General features: G+C 36.0%; 1 protein-coding gene across 3 annotated transcripts in view; it reads right to left on the bottom strand.

Moving 5' to 3' along the window:
* Positions 1-24,000, bottom strand: part of map2 (microtubule-associated protein 2) — a 305,408-nt gene that overhangs the window by 63,021 nt on the left and 218,387 nt on the right. For all 3 annotated transcript variants that reach the window (XM_072914441.1, XM_072914442.1, XM_072914440.1), the window contains exon 7: positions 14,782-14,997. In XM_072914441.1, the coding sequence (XP_072770542.1) occupies positions 14,782-14,997 (216 nt within the window). The remainder of the gene's footprint in view (positions 1-14,781; positions 14,998-24,000) is intronic.

Raw genomic sequence — 24,000 nt, 5'->3', positions numbered from 1 at the left:
ATAGCCCACGGATATACAGTGGAACCTCGATTTACGAACCCCTCTATTTGCGACCTTTTCTGTTTACGAACCTTTACATCGCACCAAATATTCCTCGGTATACGAACGCTTTATTCAGTCATTTATAAGAGCCCCCTATGTCACATCCTGTTTACACAGTCCTTTACTCGCTCGCCCATCTTCAGGGTGTGTTTATTTTCTGGCAATTCAACAATTTTTGTTAATTTTGTTACTCAATATGGGTCCAAAAAAGTAAAACTCCAGACTGGAAAGAAGGAGGGATTTGCTGTGGACTTAAAAACTCATAATTTCTAAGGATTACGCAATAATGACAACATCATGCGCCAATACAGACAAATTAAAAAAACAAGACATGCTGGACAGATTCCTGGTGCAGGGATGACCTAGTGAAGCTCAACCTGGTCCCAGTGAGACCAACACAAGAGGACGAGAGGAGAGGTACCGGCTGAGTAAAATACTGCCACTTCTCTCTCTACCTCGCTCTGTCTGCATTCATCAACATCATTCAACTCCTCTTCTCACTTGCATGCCACAAATATTTGCCGACACAAGGCAACATGGTTGTTAATGTTTTTAAAAGAGCACCAGGGCGACTTTTGTGTGTTTGTGTTTCCCACTGACGTTGTGTTGTTTGGATAATACTGTAATGAGATTGTTGATCCGTTACCTTCTTGTTATGTTTGTTTGATAAATAGTATACCGTAAATTAGGGGCTATAAATCGCACCCATATTTAAGCCGCAACCACCACATTTGATATTTTCCATATGTTAGCCGCACCGGATTATAAGGCTCAGATATATACGTTGTGAAATGTGATATTTACTTACATAACTTAATCGTTTCAAAACGGTGTCTGTAACACGGCAGTAAAACGGCGGATCAAACAAAACAGAAGTTATGGTCATGGACCCACTAGCTGTGGAAGATAGCTCTCCAGTCAGCTAAACAGACTCAATAACTTACAATAACTTACTGAGGAACAATACAATTAAATTGCCGTTGTAAGTTAATACTAACACAGACACCTGCTAGCATACTAGCTAATGCTAATGATGATAGCTTGATTACATTACGATAGCACGTACAAATGTGCATGAAAACACTCCTACAGACATCACTCATGGAACGGTTTAGTCAGCATGAATTGTTTTAGTTATATTGTAAAACTTACAAACGTTGCTTGGAGTGATGAATGAAGAATCCTTTCGAGCAGAAACGCTACGGATGGTTTTACATCTGGTTTGAAGCAGAAACAGGAAGTACATAGTCAACCGGAAGCGCCTGCAGTGAGCGAACGTATCCAAAAAGATGGCGCCATAGCACAAACAGTAACACATCGTTTCAGTGTCCCTGCCGGCGTATGTGAAAACATAACATTATGTCCATTAGCGGAGAAAAATCCATAAATTAGCCGCACCGTTTTATAAGCCGCAGGGTTCAAAGCGTAAAAAAAAGCAGCGCTTTATAGTCCGGAAAATCGATATATACACTTTATACTGTCTTTAAAGTGTGTGTTTTTTTACTAAAATATGGACTTTTGTCAAGGCTAGAACTAAGGATGTCCGATAATGGCTTTTTGCCCGATATCCAATATTCCGATATTGTCCAACTCTTTAATTACCGATACCGATATCAACCGATACAGACATATACAGTCGTGGAATTAACACATTATTATGCCTAATTTGGACAACCAGGTATGGTGAAGATAAGGTCCTTTTTTTAAAAATTGATAAAATAAAATAAGACAAATAAATTAACTAGTAATTAATGAAAATGAGTAAAATTAACTGTTAAAAGTTAGTACTATTAATGGACCAGCAGCACGCACAATCATGTGTGCTTATGGACTGTATCCCTTGCAGACTGTATTGATATATATTGATATATAACAGTGGTTCTCAAATGGGGGTACGCGTACCCCTGGGGGTACTTGAAGGTATGCCAAGGGGTACGTCAGATTTTTTTTTAAATATTCTATAAATAGCAACAATTCAAAAATCCTTTAAAAAAATATAAATAAAAAAACCTATCTTTTTTTCCAAATAGTTCCAGAAAGACCACTACAAATGAGCAATATTTTGCACTGTTATTGTCATGTCTGTGTAATCATGTTTTGTCTTAGTCATGTTTTGTTTAATTATTGGACTATTTAGTTGCTGGCTTTTCACTCCCTTGTCTTGTTTCCATGATAACCCATTAGTTTTCACCTGTCACGTCACGCACCTGTTTCACGTTTTGAGTCACGCACCTGTTTTCGTTAATCATGTCTGTAGTATTTAAGTTCATTGTTTTTCAGTTTGTCTTTCTGGTGACATTCTCCACATTTATGCTTCTGCACATTTCTGACTCTTTTTTCATGTCCATCGTTCACGCTGCTCCTTTTTGTCCATGCCAATGTTTAAATAAAAATGTACCTGCATTCCCGTCTCGCCCGAGCCAACTTTCCGTTGCCTTCGAGAAAAACTAAACCCCAGGACCAAGTCATGACAGTTATACAATTTAATAAATCAGAAACTGATGACATAGTGCTATATTTTACTTCTTTATCTCTTTTTTTCAACCAGAAATGCTTTGCTCTGATTAGGGGGTACTTGAATTAAAAAAAAATTTCACAGGGGGTACATCACTGAAAAAAGGTTGAGAACCACTGATATATAATGTAGGAACCAGAATATTAATAACAGAAAGAAACAACCCTTTTGTGCGAATGAGTGTGAATGAGGAGGAGGTGTTTTTTTGGGTTGGTGCACTAATTGTAAGTGTATCTTGTGTTTTTTATGTTGATTTAATAAAAAAAAATTAAAAAAATTAAAAAAAAGATACCTATAATAAAAATAAAAAAACGATACCGATAATTTCCGATATTACATTTTAAAGCATTTATCGGCCGATATTATCCGACATCTCTAGCTAGAACCAATTATTCAGGCTTACATTCTTTCTTATGGGAAACTTTGCTTCACTATACAAACCTTTCAGTTTGCGAACCATTTTCAAGAACCACTTAAGTTCGTAAGTTTAGGTTCCACTGTATATAGGGAGGAAAATACCTTTTCTTATTTGTCTTAACTAGTTTGCTAAAATGTCAACAATGAACAGCAAACAAAACCCAAAACAACTCATTCTGGACTATGACAAAGGTGAACCAAAGACAGAACAAATAGAAATAGTCAATGAGAGACAATAACCACAGGTAGATGTATTTGGTCCACAGGTGGAGGAGGGTTGCTACCATCGTCTTGGTGTTTGTGCCAGAGGTTGCAACTACACTGGATGCTCTAACATGTTTGGAGTTTAAAGCATCAAAACATCTAGGCCTTGGATATTCAACTAAAATGTTTTGGGGGCCACATTTTCAGAAAGCTAGGGACCGGGGAGCTGAACTTTTCCCTTGACTATTATTTCTGTTTTATATTCCAAAAAAAACAGTGTCTTCTAAGGGCTCAGAAGGCCACATTATTTTTGCAATGCATTGTTGGGCAAAGGCTTTGTTTACAATATGAGAGCGAGCAACAAACTGGATTAAAATGGATCGTACAAATAAGGGACCGTACAGAGATAAACTGCACCTATCCCGAAGGCTCACCGCCTGGAAAAATGGTGGAATTGACTCGTTTGAGCGTTGCGCCAGAGATTTGAATCGAGTAAACCGGCAGCACCGTGTCTGTGTCTCGTCAACGGAGTCGGTTTTTATTTGTCCTTTGTTCAAATTGTGCGTAATCTACGTCGTTCATTTCTTATGTGTCCCCCGGAGCAGCATCTCCTCATCCGTGGCTCACTAGTGCAACAACAACGCCGGAAATGTGTCTCGTGAAAAAAAACGTCCGACCGGAACTCTCTAATAACTAAAGTTCCTTGGGTGAATAATGTATACTCACTACACCGGTATGTTTTAGCGCTTTCATGGCGTGTATACTGACAGATATAAGTAAGAACTTTACACTACTTTATATTGGAAATGGCAACAGCGGGGGATGAATGTCACATAACAGCCAGCTTTCTCCGAAACTACAAACCCATTGGTACTTTTAAACACTTTGATCACTATGCTACCTCTTTGAAAATAACAGTCAATTTACCTTTGTGCTTACCCACGACGAAAAGCAATTTTTCCGGACTATTAGGCGCACTTAAAATCCTTTCATTTTATCAAAACTCGACGGTGTGCCTTATAACCCGGTGCACCCGATGTACGGAATAATTTTGGTTGTGCTTACCGACCTCGAAGTCATTTTATTTGGTACATGGTGAAATGATAAGTGTGGCCAGTAGATGGCAGTCACACATACGCGTTCTGTGTAGACTGCAATAGATAGATAGATAGTACTTTATTGATTCCTTCAGGAGAGTTCCCTCAGGAAAAACCTGAAAAATATGATGGCAGTCACACATAAGAGATACGTCCATCCATCCATCCATCCATCTTCTTCCGCTTATCCGAGGTCGGGTCGCGGGGGCAGCAGCCTAAGCAGGGAAGCCCAGAATTCCCTCTCCCCAGCCACTTCGTCCAGCTCCTCCCAGGGGATCCCGAGGCGTTCCCAGGCCAGCCGGGAGACATAGTCTTCCCAACGTGTCCTGGGTCTTCCCCGTGGCCTCCTACAGGTCGGACGTGCCCTAAACACCTCCCGAGGGAGGCGATCGGGTGGCATCCTGACCAGATGCCCGAACCACCTCATCTGGCTCCTCTCGATGTGGAGGAGCAGCGGCTTTACTTTGAGCTCCCCCCGGATGACAGAGCTTCTCACCCTATCTCTAAGGGAGAGCCCTGCCACCCGGCGGAGGAAACTCATTTCGGCCGCTTGTACCCGTGATCTTGTCCTTTCGGTCATAACCCAAAGCTCATGACCATAGGTGAGGATGGGAACGTAGATCGACCGGTAAATTGAGAGCTTTGCCTTCCGGCTCAGCTCCTTCTTCACCACAACGGATCGATACAGCGTCCGCATTACAGAAGATGCCGCACCGGTCCGCCTGTCGATCTCACGATCCACTCTTCCCTCACTCGTGAACAAGACTCCGAGGTACTTGAACTCCTCCACTTGGGGCAGGGTCTCCTCCCCAACCCGGAGATGGCACTCCACCCTTTTCCGGGCAAGAACCATGGACTCAGACTTGGAGGTGCTGATTCTCATCCCAGTCGCTTCACACTCGGCTGTGAACCGATCCAGCGAAAGCTGAAGATCCTGGCCAGATGAAGCCATCAGGACCACATCATCTGCAAAAAGCAGAGACCTAATACTGAAGCCACCAAACCGGATCCCCTCAACGCCTTGACTGCGCCTAGTAATTCTGTCCATAAAAGTTATGAACAGAATGGGTGACAAAGGGCAGCCTTGGCGGAGTCCAACCCTCACTGGAAACGTGTCCGACTTACTGCCGGCAATGCGGACCAAGCTCTGACACTGATCATACAGGGAGCGGACCGCCAAAATCAGACAGTCCGATACCCCATACTCTCTGAGCACTCCCCACAGGACTTCCCGAGGGACACGGTCGAATGCCTTCTCCAAGTCCACAAAGCACATGTAGACTGGTTTGGCAAACTCCCATGCACCCTCAAGGACCCTGCCGAGAGTATAGAGCTGGTCCACAGTTCCACGACCAGGACGAAAACCACACTGTTCCTCCTGAATCCGAGGTTCGACTATCCGGCGTAGCCTCCTCTCCAGTAAACCTGAATAGACCTTACCGGGAAGGCTGAGGAGTGTGATCCCACGATAGTTAGAACACACCCTCCGGTTCCCCTTCTTAAAGAGAGGAACCACCACCCCGGTCTGCCAATCCAGAGGTACCGCCCCCGATGTCCACGCGATGCTGCAGAGTCTTGTCAACCAAGACAGCCCCACAGCATCCAGAGCCTTGAGGAACTCCGGGCGGATCTCATCCACCCCCGGGGCCCTGCCACCGAGGAGCTTTTTAACTACCTCAGCAACCTCAGCCCCAGAAATAGAAGAGTCCACCACAGATTCCCCAGGCACTGCTTCCTCATAAGAGATATGTGTAGACTGCAATATGACTCAAGTAAACACCAAAATGTTATATGTTCCATTGAAAATATAGAACATTATACACGGCGCTCAAAAATGTATCAAAATGTTTTAGTACGACTTTGGTAAGCTATGAAGCCTCACCGCTTAATGGTTTGTACTATGCTTCTATGTGTATAAGGTAAGACATTTTATGTGGCGTTTTGTTTCGCAATATTATAAAAAAGCAACTTTTACCTTCTAGTACCTGCTGATCTGTATTTGGGATCTGCATAAGTCCTGAAAATTTGTGCGCATCCACCTTTGTAGTCCGTGCTGACACCGTAGTCGATAAGCTTCTTCTTTTTCTCTATCTTCTTGTTATGGGCCATTGTTGCCATTTCTAATATAAAGTAGTGTAAAGTTCTTACTTATATCGGTCAGTGAACTCGCCATGAAAGCGCTAAAACAAACAGGTGTCGTGAGTTTACATTATTCACCCAAGGAACTTTAGTTATTAGAGAGTTCCGGCGTTGTTGTTGTTGCACTAGTGAGCCACGGATGAGGAGATGCTGCTCCGTTATTGATTGAAGTAAAGTCTGAATGTCATTAAAACAGTTAGCGCCATCTTTTGACACTTCTCCCACTCCCGTCCTTGCACGCTACACCGCTACAACAAAGATGACGGGGAGAAGACGCTGTCAAAGGTGAGGCACGTAAATAAGACCGCCCACAAAACGGCGCATCCTGAAGCGACTGTCAGAAAGCGGCTTGAAGATGATCTGTAAAACATCATCTATGCAACATTTGGACCAAAGAACCACCATTACATGTTATGTAGACCACAAGTGTTTTACATTTAGAAAAAAAAAAATATATATATATATATATGACTCCTTTAATGCGCCTTATAATCCGGTGCGCTTTATACAAACCCTGTTTCCATATGAGTTGGGAAATTGTGTTAGATGTAAATATAAACGGAATACGATGATTTGCAAATCATTTTCAACCCATATTCAGTTGAATATGCTACAAAGACAACATATTTGATGTTCAAACTCATAAACTGTTTTTTTTTTGCAAATAATCATTAACTTTAGAATTTGATGCCCGCAACACGTGACAAAGAAGTTGGGAAAGGTGGCAATAAATACTGATAAAGTTGAGGAATGCTCATCAAACACTTATTTGGAACATCCCACAGGTGTGCAGGCTAATTGGGAACAGGTGGGTGCCATGATTGGGTGTAAAAACAGCTTCCCAAAAAATGCTCAGTCTTTCACAAGAAAGGATGGGGCGAGGTACACCCCTTTGTCCACAACTGCGTGAGCAAATAGTCAAACAGTTTAAGAACAACGTTTCTCAAAGTGCAATTGCAAGAAATTTAGGGATTTCAACATCTACGGTCCATAATATCATCAAAAGGTTCAGAGAATCTGGAGAAATCACTCCACGTAAGCGGCATGGCCGGAAACCAACATTGAATGACCGTGACCTTCGATCCCTCAGACGGCACTGTATCAAAAACCGACATCAATCTCTAAAGGATATCACCACATGAGCTCAGGAACACTTCAGAAAACCACTGTCAGTAAATACAGTTGGTCGCTACATCTGTAAGTGCAAGTTAAAGCTCTACTATGCAAAGCGAAAGCCATTTATCAACAACATCCAGAATTGCCGCCGGCTTCTCTGGGCTCGAGATCATCTAAGACGGACTCATGCAAAGTGGAAAAGTGTTCTGTGGTCTGACGAGTCCACATTTCAAATTGTTTTTGGAAATATTCGACATTGTGTCATTCGGACCAAAGGGGAAGCGAACCATCCAGACTGTTATCGACGCAAAGTTGAAAAGCCAGCATGTGTGATGGTATGGGGGTGCATTAGTGCCCAAGGCATGGGTAACTTACACATCTGTGAAGGCACCATTAATGCTGAAAGATACATACAGGTTTTGGAACAACATATGCTGCCATCTAAGTGCCGTCTTTTTCAGCAAGACAATGCCAAGCCACATTCAGCACGTGTTACAACAGCGTGGCTTCGTAAAAAAAGAGTGCGGGTACTTTCCTGGCCCGCCTTCAGTCCAGACCTGTCTCCCATCGAAAATGTGTGGAGCATTATGAAGTGCAAAATACGACAGCGGAGACCCCGGACTGTTGAACGACTGAAGCTCTACATAAAACAAGAATGGGAAAGAATTCCACTTTCAAAGCTTCAACATTTAGTTTCCTCAGTTCCCAATCGTTTATTGAGTGTTGTTAAAAGAAAAGGCCATGCAACACAGTGGTGAACATGCCCTTTCCCAACTACTTTGGCACGTGTTGCAGCCATGAAATTCTAAGTTAATTATTATTTGCAAAAAATAAATAAAGTTTATGAGTTTAAACATCAAATATCTTGTCTTTGTAGTGCATTCAATTGAATATGGGTTGAAAATGATTTGCAAATCATTGTATTCCGTTTATATTTACATCCAACACAATTTCCCAACTCAAATGGAAACGGGGTTTGTATATGAAAAAAGATCGAACATTGCCCCTTTTGGTCCGGAAAATACGGTAAACGTGCCGCCAAACTTGTCTATGTCTCGTCAACGGAGTTAGTTTTTAAACTGGTGAAGAATTCAAGAATGTAAAATCTATTAAGGCTCTTTGTCCTTTGTTCAAATTGTGCGTCTTTTATTTCTTATGCGTCCCCCGGCCTCGTTTCATTGGCTGTTTTCTCCGAAAAAATTAACCCATTGTTACTTTTAAAGGCATTGATCACTACGCTGCCTCTTTGAAAAAAATACTCATTTACTTTTGTGCTTACCCACGACGAAAAGTTATTTTTCCAAAAGACTGTATCACTAACATCCTGCTAAATGCTACGTGTGTAACCGAATAAAACACGGTTTGATTCAAACGTACCAGTGTGAAAATGCCGTGTACACACCGACATGTACCAGGTGATGGCGTTAAAAAGTCATGTTTGATCGTCTCACAACTGCTATGAAGCCCAGAGTCTTGTATTTGTCCATGTAAATAAGCAAGTCAGAGCCCAGCAAGACCCACAATGCATTGCGTCACACTTTCAAGCCAAGTGGACATTTAATGTCGGTCTATTTATTTGATCAGAGTTACAGAGTTTTTTTTAAAGGAAATGGCGGGCTGTCTTCTTTGAATGGATTTATAACAATCTATGCAAGCTGGGTTACGTTTACTGTGGTCTGGAACAACATGACATTCCTGAATATAAACATCCCGATGACACTGCAGACGTGTGGTCTTGGCATACTTGCCAACCTTGAGACCTCCGATTTCGGGAGGTGGGGGGAGGGGGGTGGGGGTGGGCGTGGTCGGGGTGGTAGGGGGGCGTAGTTGGGGGCGTGGCTAAAAAGGGGAGGAGTATATTTACAGCTAGAATTCACCAAGTCAAGTATTTCATATATATATATATATATATATATATATATATATATTGTCACACCGCGGTGAGGGATGTCTTGTCTTGGTTTTTTCTGTCTTGTGATGTGCATGTTTTAGTTTGAAAAGTAACTCTCCTCTCGTTTCAGGTCACTTGCCCTTCCTTTTGTGTCATCAGTCTGACGTCATCCCGATTCCCTAATTGTTTCCACCTGTTCCCTATTGCCCTCATGTGTCTTATAAGCCCACTCCTTCCTTTGTTCTGTGCCAGATTGTTTCGTCTATTCGTGCTCTCTAGCATCCATGTTCCTGTCCATGCCTTGTCTTGCCTTGCCTCATTTTGTGATTAAGTTCCTTGATCTTGAATCCCCTTTGTTACTATTTTGAATTTTTCCTTTCTTCCTCCTCAGCAGAGCGACTTTTTGTTATTTAGTATATTCAACCGAAGTGGTGAGTTTCAGTTATTTTTTCATTCTATCCTCAATTTTTGAGTGACTATTTTTGTTAATACTTTATTAGATTAGTGAGTGTAGAAATTTTCATAGCTATTTGTTTTTTCCTCCTGTTGGAGCGTTTTCTGTTTATACATTTTATAACATATACGGCGCCAATTATAGTTTGTCTTTGCTTTTGTGTTTTCCTCCGTTTGGAGTGATTTTTGGTTGTTGCTATTTTTTCTTGGAACCTTTTTGCCGATTAGTTTTTGGTTAAAGATAGATATTGTAATCCTTGACTTGGGAGGTGAAAGGAAGTTTTCAAAATAAAAGCCTGTCCAAATTCCCTACTCTGCATCTGAGTCCTATCCTTTTACCAAGCCTGACATATATATATACACAGTACATATATATATATAACAAATACTTGACGTTCAGTGAATTCTAGCTATATATATATATATATATATATATATATATATATATATATACGTATATATATATATATTTATTTTATTATATATTTATTTTATTATATATATACGTATATATATACATTTTATTATATATATATATATATATATATATATATATATATATATATATATATATATATATATATATATATATATATAAAATAAATACTTGAATTTCAGTGTTCATTTATTTACACTTATACACACACATAACACTCATCTACTCATTGTTGAGTTAAGGGTTGAATTGTCCATCCTTGTTCTATTCTCTGTCACTATTTTTCTAACCATGCTGAACACCCTCTCTGATGATGCATTGATGTGTGGCACGCACAAAAGTGCTTTCATCAAATGCACTAGATGGCAGTATTGTACTGTTTAAGAGTGTCACAACATTGCTGTTTACGGCAGACGAACTGCTTTACGGTATACAAAAACGTGACTGCTGTTGTTGTGTGTTGTTACCGGGCTGGGAGGACGTTAATGAAACTGCCTAACAATAAACCCACATAAGAAACCAAGAACTCACCCTCAATCATTCTACAGTTATAACGTGATTGGGCAGGTATACTGTTTATATTGTGGGTTAGCGGACTCAGGTCCTCATGGACCTGAGTCCGCCTGAATTTCGGGAGTTTTTCGGGAGAAAATTTGTCACGGGAGGTTTTCGGGAGAGGCGCTGAATTTCGGGAGTCTCCCGGAAAATCCGGGAGGGTTGGCAAGTATGTCTTACTTAGATTTCAGTTTTTGCAGTGTATACACACATAATACACACTGACTGGTATACACAAGCTATGGAGATGATATCTGTTAGAATAATTGTTTCTAAGTTATCACAAAAACTTTGTGTTACATTGAGTGGACAAAAGCTGTCTTTGAAACCTACCAAGAGTAAGGCTTGTAAAACTCCACTGTGAAGGGGGGGAAGCAAAATGAAGGTGTTCTGTTTTCTTTCATGTATTGTAATCAAACAGAAAGATATTGTCTGACCCAAGGACTTCAAAGCGGAGAGGAAGCAGGACCAGACTCCCCTCCAGGCGACCTCTTCTTGAACCCCCTTTTTGAACTCGTTTACGAACGTCTTTTTGAACTATTTTACAACCTCTTCTTTTGAACTGTTCGGTTAACAAAAGGCAACGCTGTTTACGACCCACTTCCCTCTGGAAGTGGAAGCTGTGTTCATGTGGTCGGAGAAAGTCAAATAAAAAAGGAGGAGTCTTTTGCCAGAGCGTGCTGGAGATTACAAGGGTACAGTGTCCCGGCGTCTCTCCTCAATTGAGTCCAAATTGAATTCTGTCTCTGTGTAATTCTTTGCTTCTTGTCTTGTTTAATAGATGCCATCAGTGTTTGAACCTGACAATAATAGTAGAAAAACTGAATTTAGTTGAGATAATAAAGAGTCATATGTTGGAATATGGGATACATTGTTTTAACTATTACATGAACCTAAAATCTTTTTGTTAATCTTATGAAATGTGATACAAGTGTAAGCCACTGTGACACTATTGTTCATTTTTTAAATGTTTTATTGTTTTGTTTTTTAAATAAATGGCTGTGATAATGTAAATTAGTGATTTCTAATCACTGCTATGTTGGAATTGATACTGTTGTTGATATTATTCATTTTTGTTTGACTACTTTTGGATTGTTTTGGGTCATGTTTGTGTGTCCCCTCAGTTACTCTGTTGATTGCTATTCTGAATGTTGCTGGTTTTGGAATTGGAATTGTATTATTATTGTATTGTCATGTATTATTTTGTTGGACTGATTAATAAAAAAAATAAAAAAAATAAATAAAAAAAGGACTTTCTGCAAAACAGCCAGTCAAAGATTATTTATATGACAACACTTTTTGAGTTTCTCACAAGTTTTGGAACTGAACTCACGGGCTACCAGTAAAATAGGCCCAAAAAAATAGAGGACCTAAAACGGAACCTTGAGGAACACCACTGAAGAAGTTGAACACATGACTACTGAAACAAGCTACAGCATCACCTTGGAAAGTGCTTTTTAAAATTTTCTGTAATCAGACAATATTTTTGGTATATTCGATGGAATTTTTACCTGACATGTTTCGACTGTTATCTGCGGTCTTCTTCGGAAGTGTCACCTGACCACTGTGATGCGTTGCCTATCAGCTGTTCTTATAGGCGTGGCCAACCAGGCAGACCTGGTCAAGTCTACCTGGTTGGCTCCTCCCACCCCGCCGCTTGATGGCTAATGAAGGAGGGAGTCCCAGGTATGCTCCCTCATCCCGATTGATGGTTTCCTTGGGCCGCTTCCTTAGTTTGATCGCCTTGCCGATGATTTTGCCGTTGTCCCGGTCCATGATGTGGTTGTATATTTTGCAATGATCTGATATGGCTGATTTTAAGATCTCCTGTTCAGATTTTTGTTTTAGGCTTTTTGTAAACCTTCCGGTTGTCTCATTTTCACATTCTTTCTGATGTTCTTTCTTCCTTGTGTTGAATGTCCTCCCTGTTTCTCCTATTGTTTTGCACGATTTACGCGGGTTTTCATAAATTACATTGCATTTCTTGTCTTGTTCTATTTTGTCTTTTGGATGTACAAGTAACTGTTTGTTTTTGTGTAAGGTTTAACTGTTTATTTTGTGTTTTTTCATGTTTTCTGACAGAGAGTTTATTAAGGAGTGCTTATTGGACTCTGTGGCGCTGATATGACCGGAGAAGAGGGGCGCATTTGAGAACGTGTCACTCTCCCGACGCACTGTAACGAGGCGGGTTGAGACCATCGCTGGAAACTTGGAGCTTCAGCTGAAGAACAGAACGGCCGACTTTGACTGTTTTTCGCTGGCCCTTGGATGAGAGCTGCGATGTACGTAACACCGCCCAGCTGCTTATCTTCTAAGGTGGGATAACTGCAGACTTTAAAATCACAGATAAGCTGGCAGCCATGCAGTCAATTAAAGAGACAACCACAGGTAATGACTTGTTCACATAGGTAAATGCGTGTTTGGACATGTTAGGACTGAAATGGGACAAGCTGGCGTGACAACAGATTGTTGTCCAAATCTGACGGGGAAAAAAGGTTGGACTTTTAAAGAGGATGCAGGATAAAGTGACAGAAATTGACATTTTTGCATTGTATTATACATCAGGAAGTGTTGTGTAAGACAGTGTTAAAAATAAAACCATCAAAAGCAATCTGCTTTTGTATAACGTTAAGTTAGGTTAAATGACATTATTATTAGGGACCGAGTCCCTTTGGGACAGAGGACCCTATTGAATTTCTAGCGTTTTATTATTATTATTATTCTTTATTATTATATTGCCGCCTCTTTGAGCTGTAATTTGACCTCACCAAATTGGACACACACATCAGGACTGGCAAAAATTGCGATCTGATCAAAAAAACAAACCCCAAAACTCAAAATTGCGCTCTAGCGCCCCCTAGGAAGAAAACAGACAAAACTGCCTGTAACTCCCAGTAGGAATGTCGTAGAGACATGAAACAAAAACCTCTATGTAGGTCTCACTTAGACCTATACTTCATACACTGACAACCCCCAGCAAAAATCAACAAGAAGTTTGCAATTCCCCCTTCAAAACAAAAGTTGAGTAAAAACAGTCACTTTTTTTCAAACATTATCTCCTCTGAGCGCGTTTGTTGTGTCGGCTTCAAATTAGCACAGGAGAGAGATTGAACTCTTCTGATTAAAAGTTGATGAAAGAGTTTTAATTACTGCTCCGGTTTGGATTTTATGAGCCTTCAAAGTCGGTCCCGTCCATCGCTGCTTGCAGCTTTATTTATTATAATTATTTATCTTAAGGTACATCAAAAATAATTTGAGCAAAATTTAATTGAAATATTGTCAGGGTGTGGTCCTCCAGCAGTGCTCAGGTTGGTAAAAATTAATTGCCCACCCCTGCCCTAATGTATACAATGCCATTGAATATACCGAAAATATTGTCTGATTTCAAAAAAATTTGACAAGTATATGAATAAGAAGACATAATGAACCTTAAAATGTGTCTATGCCAAAAAGGAGAGGACCTAAAGGGGTGCCTTGAGGAACGTCTCAGTTGTTTGTTAGCAAGGTTTATAAAAACCTAAAAAAAAAGGTTTGAAAACGCTACTGTTTTTAGGGATTTTGTTTGTCTCCTGAGTTTTGAACAGGACAGGGGCCGATATGGTGCCATTCCCGGGCCCCCGGACTTCACCCTGGTATAGACTGAATTATAACTTGACAACTGACGCTTCTAGTGTGTGTCAAAGGAAAGATGGCTGCAAACACAAGCGGCAATGGATCGGGGGGTGAAGTCAATGATCTTTGGGAGTGAAACGACACAACGAGGACACGCAAACGCACAAACATGACGGAGAGACGGAAGGAGGACGCGATGCTGGGAGGACGTCACGTCACAGAAGGGGGGGGGGGATGGTTAAAACAGAAAAAAGGGGGTCAACGGGAGGAGGGAGACGGCATGGAGGAACCGTGCGTGGTTCACCTTCAATCTGTCTAAAGGCCACGGTCTGCCCCGCGGGGCGGGCGCCCGAGTGCGTCCACTCGGGGCTGAACAAGGGGTGCTCATAGTACTCCTCGTCGGAGTGGTAGGGGTCGTCCTCGGGCACGGACACTGAGATGGAGGGGGCGAGGAACTTGCACCTCTCCCGGGAATTTTGGAAGCGGCGGAGAGGGCCCGCCTCCTCCTCATCCCCTACATCTACAAACAAGACAGACACAAGGAGAAGAACTGCAGGGAGATCCGGACACCCAGACGCAGGAAGAAAAGAACGGAAGGAAAGTCATGAAATACACCAAAAATGTCCATTTTGAAGTTGACTTGGAACGGAAACGTGCCAACTAACAGGTGGCCAAATACGGATAGAGGAATATATTCCCTCAGAAATCTCTAGCCTCGACCTTGGTTCTGCTTGGAGAGACCCACATGATGGACTCACCCGGTTATTGTCGCTACTTTAAAGCTGTCATGAAGTACCAGCCTGGAGGGGGAAAGTTAACTTTCAGTTTCGATACCCAGCAAGTCAAACCGACTGAGGTGGACAAAAGCATACGAGACGGGCGAATAATTCAGTTAGTTAGTTAGTTTCAGTTCATTTCGAACATACGTACAATACAATTATTATTGAATGCATCTGTTTCATTACAGTTTGTCCAAAAAGACGCACATTTTATTTAATCCTACCCCTTTTCATATCAGTTTTATCCCATTTCTTTGTTCTCTGTAACATAACAGTGAGTAAATAATTGAGTAAATCCATTACTGTACAATAATTAAGTCAACACATATTAAATACATGAATAAATATTAGATACCCAATAAACAAATAGTTAAGTAAATTATGGTTCACCTAAGAGATAATTGAGATTATAATTTTTTAATTTTTTTTTTTTAAGTTTCAAGATGCTTATTATAATTTTCTCTGCTATAGCAATTCTTTCTACCTACTCCTTTTTTGGAGAATAAATTGTTCGACTTCATTTCTAGTCAGCACTAATTAATTAGACTCTTCCTCCAAAAAGGGGGGAGGGGTCTAATACTGCAATGTTTAACAATTGCCGAGTTATAATTTTACAGCGAGAACTCTGTAAAAATGTACGACCCCAAAAAATTGTACGATTCGGAGTTGAAAAAAGAAAGGAAAAAGTGTTTAGTTGTCATACTAGTTTTCATGCAAGACGTCGGCCAGTTTGCGCGTCAAAATACCAACTTTGGGATAATAAATAATTATTGAATATTTAAAAAGAGATACAATTTAATTAAATAAATAAATTAAATAAATATAGAATTGAAAATTACTGAATACATGGTAAACTATAAAAACTAAAACTTTTTCTATATTTTTGGTAAAAAAAATAAATAAAAAAATAAATATATATAAATATATATATATATATATATATATATATATATATATATATATATATATATATATATATATATTTTTTTTTTTTTTTTTTTTTGCTGTGTAACGTGTTCTTTTACTTGTTTAACAAAAAAGTAACGAAAAAAAAAAAAAAAGATTTATTTTTTATTTTTTTATTACCAAAAATATAGAAATAGTTTGTTTAGTTTGTATAGTTTATCATGTTTTGAGTAATTTAAAATGTTTAATTCTGTATTTATTTTATTTGATCTCATTTTATAAATACATATTTTTTTGTTTGTTTTTAGTAACATTATTATTACACCCATATGACTGTTATAATTGTCAAAATACCAACTTTGGGATACTTTTCTTTTTTTTATATTTAAAAAAAGATCAAATAAAATAAAATAAATAAATAAAATAAATAAAGAATTAAAAATGACTAAAAATATGATCAACTATAAAAACTAAAACTTTTTCTATATTTTTGGTAAAAAATAAAAAATAAAATAAATATATATATATATATATATATATATATATATATATATATATATATATATATATATATATATATATATATATATATATATATATATATATTGCTCTGTAACGTGTTCTTTTTCTTGTTTAACAAAAAAATAATAATGGAAAAAAAAAATAGATTTTTTTTTTTTATTACCAAAAATATTGAAATAGTTTGTATTGTTCATCATATTTCGAGTAATTTAACATTTATAATTCTGTATTTATTTTATTTTATCTCATTTTTTAAATGTATATTTTTTTTGTTTGTTTTTAGTAACATAATATTTAAAAAGAGATCAAATAAAATAAAATAAAAAAATAAAATAAATATAGAATAAAAAATTACTAAAAACATCATAAACTATAAAAATTTAAACTTTTTCTATATTTTTGGTAAAAAATAAAAAATTATATATATATATATATATATATATATATATATATGTTTTTGTTTTTTTTGGGGGTTTTTTGCTCTGTAACATGTTCTTTTTCTTGTTTAACAAAAAAATAATAATGAAAAATAAAAAGATTTTTTTTTTAATTACCAAAAATATAGAAATAGTTTGTATTGTTTATCATGTTTTGAGTAATTTACATTTTTTAATTCTGTATTTATTTTATTTTATCATTTTTTAATTTTTTTTGTTTGTTTTTAGTAACATTATTATTACACCTATATGACTGTTATGATTGTCAAAATACCAACTTTGGGCTTGTGTTTTGCTTTTTATTTGGCTTTTGTTAATTATCCCAAAAGAAAGACAACTTTAACCCTCAAATACATTGAAAAAATATATATATTTTGAGAAGAAGTAACACAAAGTTCAGTGTTTCCCCTATTTTCATTTCACAAGGCGGTCCGCCACAAATACATTTAGGGCCGCAAGATTTTTTTTATGTTTTTTAAAATGTATTTATTGCTTCCCTGTCACATTGACAATGCTATTTATTTTCAAATGAGAGGGGAAGACGTTATAAGAGACTTTCGAGGTTAGTTTGCACAAAAAACTAGCAGCACAAAGTTAGTTTGGTGACTCTCGGTCTGTGAGTAGAAATATATTTGATGTTTTACGTCAAATTCCTTCGGTTAAAGTCCGGTTTGTATAAATTTACGATGCTAATTTCTGATTCCTGTCAATGGGGTTGCCCATTATATGTTAGCATTAAGCTAGAGGCATAAGTGCTGACCTGTATTGCTTTTTTTCCCTCTATACGCTAAACTGAATCGTCTATTTTTTCTACATGTGTTTATTAATAGAAAATCCTTTGTGTGCTTAGTTTTACTGTAACTTTATTATCAATAAACAACCTCAAGTTGGAAGTTTTTTTTATATATAATTTAAACAGATTTCCAACATTAATAGAGGGCATGATAATACATGTAAATAAACCAGAGGTGTACATTGTTAAAATGAAATAACACTAACAATAAAAATATATAATTTATGAATAAAAATGTTGATACTTATAACACAGATTTGTATTGTAATACATCTATAGTGTTTTTTTAGCTTTTAAAACAATGCATGCGTATTAGTCAATTATGAAAATTTCGTGCCTGCATCACCTTGATGGTCATGCCACAAATAGATTGCTGTTCTTTGTCACTTTATTGTATTATAAATGTACATGCCTGAGGCGCATTTAAGCCTTTGTCATGTCATATTCCGACTGGCTGCTTTATTGATTTTACATTTTATTAGTGTAGCAGTTAACGTATTGTACCTATAAGACTGTGATGGATGTTAAAATGTTACTAAAAAATAATTCAATATTGAAAAAATGAGATACAATCAAATAAATACAGAGTTAAAAAAATTAAATTACCCAAAACATGATAAACTCTACAAACTCAACAAACTATTTCTATATTTTTGTTTAAAAAAAAAAAATCAAATTATTTATTTTTATATATTTAATAATTGTTTTTAATTTTAGACTGTTATGATTGTCAAATTACTACAATATATATATATATATATATATATATATATATATATATATATATATATATATATATATATATATATATATATATTTAAAAAATTAGATACAATAAAATAAAATAAATACAGAATGTAAATGTTCAATTACTCAAAAACATGATAAACTATAACAACTAAACAAACTACTTATATAATTTTGGTCAAAAAATAAATAAAAAAATCCAATACAAACTTTTTTTTTTGCTTTGTAACCTGGTTTTTTTTCTTGATTAACAAAACATAAATACATAGAAATAGTTTAGTTTGTATAATTCATCATGTTTTGAGCAATTTAGATATTTAAATTCTGTATTTATTTTTTTTTATAAATATTTTTTTTTAAATATTTAATATTTGTTTTACTTTTAGTAACATTATTATTACACCTATATGACTGTTAAGATTGTCAAAATGTTACAAATAATAAAAACATTATTAAATATTAAAAGATCAAATAAAACAAATACAGAACCAAACATTTTAAATTACTCAAAACATGATAAGCTATACAAACAAAATATTTTTATATTTTTGGTAAAAAATTTGTTTTTACTAAAAATATAGAAATAGTTTGTTTAGTTTGCATAGTTCATCATGTTTTAAGTAATTTACAATTTTTTAGTTATGTATTTTCTTTAATTTTATCTCATTTTATTTTATATTTAATATTTGTATTTTTAGTAACATTATTATTACACTTATATGACTGTTATGATCAAAGTGTTACTAATATATATATATATATATATATATATATATATATATATATATATATATAAAAATATATATATATACATATATATATATATATTTTTTTAAACATTTGATAGAATAAAATAAAGTAAATACAGAATAAAAACAATTAATTACTCAAAAACATGATAAACTATAAAAACTAAACAAACTATTTATATAATTTTGGTCAAAAAAATCTAAATAAAAATCCAATCTAAACTTTTTTTTGTGCTTTTTAACCTGTTTTTTTTCCTTGATTAACAAAAAAAATATATAGAAATAAATATTTTGATTTTGTATTTATTTTATTTTATCTAATTTGTTAAATATTTAATATTTGTTTTATTTTTAGTAACGTTATTATTACACCTGTATGACTGTTATGATTGTCAAAGTGTTACTAATATATATATATATATATATATATATATATATATATATATATATATATATATATATATATATATATATATATATATATTTTTTTTATGTTTTAACATTTGATAAAATAAAATAAAGTAAATACAGAATAAAAAACAATTAATTACTCAAAACATGATAAACTATACAAACGAAACAAAGTATTTCTATATTTTTGGTAAAAAAATATATAATTTTTAAAATTTATGTGTAACATCTTTCTTTTTATTGTTTAACAAAATAATAATAATAAAAAAGATTTGAGTGTTATTTTGTTCACCGACCAACAACAATTTGACCAGAAATATGCGGTAATTTCAAAATGGACATTTTCTGCATAGAACATTTGAGGGGAGAACATTAGCAAAACTGAGGAGAAAAAATAGAAACAGCTGAGAAAAAGTCAAAGTAATCAGAGAGGGGCTGACGCACGAAGACATTGACAAGGAAATTGTGATGAGCAACTCATGAGAAAAGAACATTGTGAGGCCAGCCTTGTGTGCTTTCTAAGAATATTGCCATGTTTTTAAGTCTTAAGAGGTGAACCCTAAAAAGTAATTCAACTCTCAACAACTCAATCAAACCCAAGAACAAGTTTTAACATCAGTACGAGCAAATGTATTACGACCACAAACACATTCCAATTACTTTTGAAGAACAAAAAGCATAACAAATACAACGCTAATTATCAAGCATCAGAATGCTATTCCATCATGTGGGATAATTACATAGTCATGATACTCAGCTGCAATCATCAACCCGTAAAGGGTTTTAACCATCGTTTACAATCCTTATGTAAGACAAGAACACATATTTTTCTTTTTCTTTTTATGCATTCTAACAAGTAAAATATGGCAAGTAGGAGGTGGCTAACACTTGAGACAATAGGAGTACACGATTGCGCCCATAAAGTCCTCTAAAAACAGCCAAAAAGTGCCAACAATACTCCCTTTACATGTCTTGACCTGAATATTAGCACGTATTAGTGATATTGTTATTATAAGGGCTAACGTAGAGGAACTACTTTTAGCGGGGCTGTGATCACAGAGCGCTAACTTGCTTATGCTGCTATATTGACATATTGATCTGCTGCATCGCCTCTGAGTTGGTGAAAGTTAATTCTAGATTATAAATCATGCCTCTCACCTGGATAGTAGAAGGTTGTGGACATAAACCCACAAGTTGGTCAACTTTGACATCCAACTTAGACCCAGATGGCGAGAAAGACACGAAACCCCCCGCCCACCTTTTTTTTTGTTAATGTAAAGGGAAAGATATAAAAATCGCATCAGTCTTCATCCCAGTGAGAGCAGACATTGTACAGTAAGTGAGTGTTTTATTATGTTTGTATATCTTGTTTAGCACTTAGCAATACTGCTACATGATGCTCAGTGTTTGACTAACGCTGTGTCTGTTTAGTACACAGCTTCTAAAACTTGTAGATCATCCTCCTTATACTCAGGCTCAAAAATAGAAGTTTCTGGATCATCATTTGCCCCAAAGTAGGAATTGTTGTCTCTCATCAAGTCTGCCATTAATAGTAGTCTTGTTGTTGTTGAATGGAAAGGGAAGGTTGTGATGCGTATGTGAAGTTAATATGATCAAAATATGTAAATATTACATGTTATTATGAATGTTACTAGATACTACGTAAATACTTACAGCGTGTAAATAAAACCTTAATGGAGGTTTTTGGATGTTCTTTAAAGCGCGTTATAGGCAGAATGGAGCAACTCCAATTAGCTCCATTGTTAGCTGACTCTTGCTAGCATTTATTTACGAGTCATCATGTCATCTGGTTCATCATGGGTCTCAAAGTGGTCTTTGTTGTCTCTCATCAAGTCTGCCATGATTAGTAGTCTTGTTGTTGTTGAAGGGAAAGTGAACGTTGCGATGCGTCTGGGAAATTAATACTCCGCCGTATGCTTAAAATGATCAAAATATGTAAATATTACATGTTATTATGAATGTTAATAGATACTACATATATGCTTACATCATGATAAAAATATGTAAATATTACACATTATTATGAATGTGACTACGTTTTTAAAGTGCTTTATAGGCGGAATAAAACTATTCCCATTGGCTCCGTTGTTAGCTGACTTTTGCTGGCAATTATTTTGGATTTAGAATGCACAAAAAAAGAACATCCAACTTAGATTCGGAGATGGACACGAACCCCCCTTTCTTTTTTGTTTTTACCTGCTTGAAGATTATGATGAAGTGTTAATGTAAAGGCGAAGATATAAACATCCCATCAGTCTTTATCCCAGTGAGAGCAGACATTGTACAGTAAATTATCATTTTATTATGTTTGTATATCTTGTTTAGCACTTAGCAATACTGCTACATGATGCTTAGTGTTTGACTAAAGCTGGATCTGTTGAGCACACAGCTTCTAAAACGTGTAGATCATCCTCCTTATATTCAGGCTCAAAAATAGAAGTTTCTGGTTCATCATTTGTCCCAAAGTAGTCTTTGTTGTCTCTCATCAAGTCGGCCTTGATTAGTGGTCTTGTTGTTGTTGAAGGGAAAGTGAACGTTGTGATGCGTCTTGTAAATTAATACTCCGCCGTATGCTTAAAATGATCAAAATATGTAAATATTTAATGTTATTATGAATGTTAATAGATACTACATATATACTTACAGCATGATGAAATTATGTAAATATTACATGTTATTATGAATGTTACTACGTTACGTATCGTGTACATTAAACTTTGATGGAGGTTTTTAAAGCGCTTTATAGGCGGAATAAAACTATTCCCATTTGCTCTGTTGTTAGCTGACTTTTGCTGGCAATTATTTTGGATTTAGAATGCACAAAAAAAGAACATCCAACTTAGACTCGCTGATGGCGAGTAAGACATGAACCCCCCTTTCTTTTATGTTTTTACCTGCTTGAAGATTATGATGAATTGTTAATGTAAAGGGGAAGTTATAAAAATCCCATCAGTCTTTATCCCAGTGAGAGCAGACATTGTACAGTAAGTGATCATTTTATTATGTTTGTATATCTTGTTTAGCACTTAGCAATACTGCTACATGATGCTTAGTGTTTGACTAAAGCTGCATCTGTTTAGCACACAACTTCTAAAACTTGTAGATCATCCTCCTTACATTCAGGCTCAAAAATAGAAGTTTCTGGATCATCATTTGTCTCAAAGTGGTCTTTGTTGTCTCTCATCAAGTGTGCCATGATTAGTAGTCTTGTTGTCGTTGAAGGGAAAGTGAACGTTGTGATGCGTCTGTGAAATTAATTAATACGCCGCCGCCGTATCCTTAAAATGATCAAAATATGTAAATATTACGAATATTTACATATATATTACGAAATATTATGAATGTTAATAGATGCTACATATATACATATAGTGTGTATATACAACCTTGATGGAGGTTTTTGGATTTTTTCAGCGCTTTATAGGCAAAATAGAGCAAAACTAATTAGTTCCATAGTAAGCTGACTTTTGCTAGCATTTATTTACGATTTAGAATGCCTTAAAACAATAAAAATGTGTGTTCTTTTCTTACATAAGGATTGTGAATGATAGACAAAATCACAAAAAAGTGCAGTTCCCCTTTAAGGGGTGACAGCAGCTTTAGCTTTCAGGGGACAAAGGCTGACATTGTTGTCCTTTTAGTAAATTGTTTCTGCATTTTTCCCATCAGTTTTGTCTCTCATCAAGTCTGCCTTGATTAGTAGTGTTGTTGTTGTTGTTGAAGGGAAAGTGAACGTTGTGATGCGTCTGGGAAATTAATACGGCAGTGTATGCTTAAAATGATAAAAATATGTAAATATTACATGTTATTATGAATGTTACTAGATACTACATATGTATATACTTAAAATGATGAAAATATGTAAATGTTAAATGTTATTATGAATGTTACTACATTACATATATACTTACAGCATTATCCAAATATGTAAATATTACATGTTATTATGAATGTTAATAGATACTACATATATACTTACAGCATGATGAAAATATGTAAATATTACATGTTATTATGAATGTTACTACATAACATATCGTGTACATAAAACCTTTATAGGTGGAATAAAGCGATTCCCATTGGCTCAAAAATAGAAGTTTCTGGATCATCATTTGTCCCAAAGTAGTCTTTGTCTCTCATCAAGTCTGTCATGATTAG

Source organism: Nerophis lumbriciformis, linkage group LG13, assembly GCF_033978685.3.
Source record: "Nerophis lumbriciformis linkage group LG13, RoL_Nlum_v2.1, whole genome shotgun sequence".
Lineage (NCBI taxonomy): Eukaryota > Metazoa > Chordata > Actinopteri > Syngnathiformes > Syngnathidae > Nerophis > Nerophis lumbriciformis.
Note: the sequence above shows the minus strand (reverse complement) of the source record. Positions and strands in the feature narration are given on the sequence as shown.